Consider the following 4,027-nt stretch of genomic DNA (forward strand, 5'->3'; position numbering starts at 1 on the left):
GTTAATGGAGATGGCCCCATCCCCAATGGTGGTGGCCCCATCCCTAATGAAGATGACCTTAACCCCAGTGGAGATGGCCCCATCCCCAATGGTGGTGGCCCCATCCCTAATGAAGATGACCTTAACCCCAGTGGAGGTGGCCCCATCCCCAATGGTGGTAGCCCCATCGTTAATGGAGATGGCCCCATCCCCAATGGTGGTGGCCTCATCCCTAATGGTGGTGGCCCCATCCCCAATGGAGGTGGCCCCATCCCCAATGGTGGTGGCCCCATCCCTAATGAAGATGACCTTGACCCCAATGGAGGTGGCCCCATCCCCAATGGTGGTGGCCCCATCCCTAATGGTGGTGGCCTCATCGTTAATGGAGATGGCCCCATCCCCAATGGAGGTGGCCCCATCCCCAATGGTGGTGGCCTCATCCCTAATGGTGGTAGCCCCATCGTTAATGGAGGTGGCCCCATTCCCAATGGAGATGGCCTTTTTCCCAGTGGTGGTGTTCCCATTCCCTGATGGTGGTGGTCCCATTCCCCAATGGAGGTGGCCTGGTTCCCAATGGAGATAGTCCCATTCCCCAATGATGGTGGCCCCATCGCTAGCAGAGGTGGCCTTGTCCCTAAGGGAAGTGGCCCCCGGCAGCAGACCCCCAGCAGGGTCCCTGTCCCCAGCCTGGGCAGGTGTCCCCAGCCCCAGTGTGTCCTTGTCCCCATCCTGGGGGTGTCCCTGTCCCAAATAGGAACCTGTGTCCCCATCTGGGGGGTGTCCCCAGCTCTGATGAAGCCCTGTGTCCCCCCCAGCCTTAGAGGTGTCCCCAGACCAGGGTGGTCCCTATCTCCAGCCCTATGGGTATCCCCAGCCCTATGGGTGTCCCCAGCCCAGGCTTGTCCTGTCCCCAGCCCAGGGGTGTCCCCATCTCCAGCCCTAGAGATGTCCCCATCCCCAGAGGTGTCCCCAGCCCAGGGTTGTCCCATCCCCATCCCTAGAGGTGTCCCCATCCCTAGAGGTGTCCCCATCCCTAGAAGTGTCCCCATCCCTAGAGACGTCCCCATCCCTAGAGGTGTCCCCATCTTTAGAGGTGTCCCCAGCCCAGGGTTGTCCCCATCTCCAGCCCTAGAGATGTCCCCATCCCCAAAGGTGTCCCCATCCCTAGAAATGTCCCCATCCCTAGAAGTGTCCCCAGCCCTAGAGGCCTCCCTATCCCTAGAGGTGTCCCCAGCCCTAGAGGCGTCCCCATCTCTAGAGACGTCCCCAACCCAGGGGTGTCCCCATCCCTAGAGGTGTCCCCAACCCAGGGTTGTCCCCATCCCTAGAAGCGTCCCCATCCCTAGAGGCGTCCCCATCCCTAGAGACGTCCCCATCCCTAGAGACGTCCCCATCCCTAGAAACATCCCCATCCCTAGAAGCGTCCCCAGCCCTAGAGGTGTCCCCAACCCAGGGTTGTCCCCGTCTGCAGCCCAGGGTTGTCCCCATCCCTAGAGGTGTCCCCATTCCTAGAGGTGTCCCAACCCAGGGTTGTCCCCATCCCTAGAGGCGTCCCCATCCCTAGAGGCGTCCCCATCCCTAGAGGTGTCCCCATCCCTAGAAGCCTCCCCAGCCCCGATGGAGCCCTGCACCCCAGGGCATCCCCACCCCTCCCCGTCCCTCGAGGCGCCCGGCCACCCCCCAGTGCCACCCCCCGTCCCCGTCGCCGTCCCCGCGGCGCCACGGTGGCCGTCCCCGTCCCCAGGAGTGCCGCGCGCTGAGGAACTTCTCGTCGCTCCGCGCCATCGTCTCGGCGCTGCAGTCGAGYCCCCTGCACCGCCTCAAGCGCACCTGGGACGAGACCGCCCGGTACGGGGACACCTTGGGGACAGGGGGGACGTGATGGGGACACCGGGCTCATCACCCCGTCCCCTGCCTGTCCCCAGCGACGCCCAGCGCAGCTACGAGGAGCTCAGCGCCGTCTGCTCCGAGCAGGATAACTCCAGCGCCAGCCGCCAGCTGCTCTTCCAGGTGGCGCTGGCCCGGCCCCGGCCCTGTCACCTCCCCGCTGGCCTGTCCCTGGGTGTCCCCTATGCGCTGGCGTGTCCCCATCCCTGTCCCCTATGTGCTGGTCGGTCCCCTGGGTGTCCCTTACGCGCTGGCGTGTCCCCAGCCTTGTCCCCTATGCACTGACCTGTCCCCTGGGTGTCCCCTATGCGCTGGCGTGTCCCCATCCCTGTCCCCTATGTGCTGGCATGTCCCCTGGGTGTCCCCTATGCGCTGGCTTGTCCCTAGCCCTGTCCCCTACGCACTGGCGTGTCCCCTGGGTGTCCCCTATGTGCTGGCATGTCCCCTGGGTGTCCCCTACACGTTGACCTGTCCCCTGGGTGTCCCCTATGCCCTGGCCTGTCCCCTGGGTGTCCCCTGGGTGTCCCCTATGCCCTGGCCTGTCCCCTGGGTGTCCCCTGGGTGCTGGTCTGTCCCCTGGGTGTCCCCTATGCCCATCCCTGTCCCCTATGCACTGGCCTGTCCCTGGGTGTCCCCTATGCACTGGCTTGTCCCCAGCCCTGTCCCCTATGCCCTGGCCTGTCCCCTGGGTGTCCCTTATGCGCTTGGCCTGTCCCCTGGGTGTCCCCTGGGTGCTGGTCTGTCCCCTGGGTGTCCCCTATGCCCTGGCCTGTCCCCTGGGTGTCCCCTATGTGCTGGCCTTTCCTCTAGGTGTCCCCTATGCGCTGGCTTGTCCCCATCCCTGTCCCCTGGGTGTCCCCTGTGCACTGCCCTGTCCCCATCCCTGTCCCCTATGCGCTGGTGTGTCCCCATCCCTGTCCTGTACATACTGGTTTGTCCCCAGCCCTGTCCCCTGTGTGCTGACTTGTCCCCAGCCACGTCCCCTAGCCACTAATCTGTCCCCAGCCCTGTTCCCTACGCACTGGCCTGTCCCCATCGCTGTCCCTGCACATACTGGCTTGTCACCAGCCACATCCCTGTCCCCTATGCGCTGGCTTGTCCCTTGGGTGTCCCCTACGCGCTGGCCTGTCCCCATCCCTGTCCCCATCCCTGTCCTGTACATACTGGCTTGTCCCCAGTCCTGTTCCTTATGCACTGGATTGTCCTTAGCCATGTCCCCATCCCTGTCCCTTGTCCCCATCCCCACGCGCCGTCCCCGACGTCCCCCCCGGCCTTGTCCCCTCCGCCAGGAGCCCCCCCAGCGGCCGTGGGGCACCGAGAGCACCCCGCGGAGGCAGCCGCGCCGGCCCCAGGAGCAGCGTCCCGCGGCGAGGCCCGGGGACAAGGGGACAGCGGGGGACAGCCGGGGACAGCCGGGGGACGGGGGCGTCGTGCCCTATCTGGGCACCTTCCTGCGCGACCTGGTCATGCTGGACGCTGCTATGAAGGATGAGCTGGAGGTGGGAACGTGGTGGCCCCGCGGTGGTGGTGGTGGCCCCATGGTGGTGGTGGTGGTCCCGCGGTGGCCATCGGTGGTGGCCATCGGTGGTGGTGGTCCCGCGGTCGCCATCGGTGGTGGCCATAGGTGGTGGTGGTGGTGGCCCCACGGTGGTGGTGGCCCCACGGTGGCCATCGGTGGTGGTGGTGGTGGCCCCATGGTGGTGGTGGTGGCCCCGCAGTGGCCATCGGTGATGGTGGTGGCCCCATGGTGGTGGTGGTGGCCCTGCGGTGGCGATCGGTGGTGGCCATCGGTGGTGGTGGTGGCCCCGCGGTGGCCATCAGTGGTGGCCATTGGTGGTGGTGGCCCCGCGGTCATGGTGGCGGCCATCGGTGGTGGTGGTGGCCCTGCGGTGGCCATCGGTGGTGGCCATCAGTGGTGGCCTCAGGCTCACCTCGTCCTTCCCTTGCAGAACGGCTACATCAACTTCGAGAAGCGGCGCAAGGTAGGAGCCCGGGGTGGCGGGGGGGGGTGGAAATCGCGTCCCCAGTGTCACCGTGTCCCCGTGTCACCGTGTCCCCGCAGGAGTTCGAGGTGCTGGCGCAGGTCCGGCTGCTGCAGGCCGCCTGCCGCAACTACCGCCTGCGGCCCGARCCCCGCTTCCGCCGCTGGCTCCGCGCCCTG

General features: G+C 66.3%; 1 protein-coding gene across 1 annotated transcript in view; it reads left to right on the forward strand.

Moving 5' to 3' along the window:
* Positions 1–4,027, forward strand: part of LOC112965195 (ral guanine nucleotide dissociation stimulator-like 2) — a gene marked incomplete at its 5' end in the record, with an annotated part of 19,181 nt that overhangs the window by 4,830 nt on the left and 10,324 nt on the right. Inside the window, 5 exons of the mRNA XM_026063971.1 lie at positions 1,724–1,827; positions 1,905–1,989; positions 3,156–3,365; positions 3,816–3,848; positions 3,929–4,026. Of these exons, the coding sequence (XP_025919756.1) occupies positions 1,724–1,827; positions 1,905–1,989; positions 3,156–3,365; positions 3,816–3,848; positions 3,929–4,026 (530 nt within the window). The remainder of the gene's footprint in view (positions 1–1,723; positions 1,828–1,904; positions 1,990–3,155; positions 3,366–3,815; positions 3,849–3,928; position 4,027) is intronic.

Source organism: Apteryx rowi, unplaced genomic scaffold, assembly GCF_003343035.1.
Source record: "Apteryx rowi isolate R43461 unplaced genomic scaffold, aptRow1 scaffold_2054, whole genome shotgun sequence".
Classification (NCBI taxonomy): Eukaryota; Metazoa; Chordata; class Aves; order Apterygiformes; family Apterygidae; genus Apteryx; species Apteryx rowi.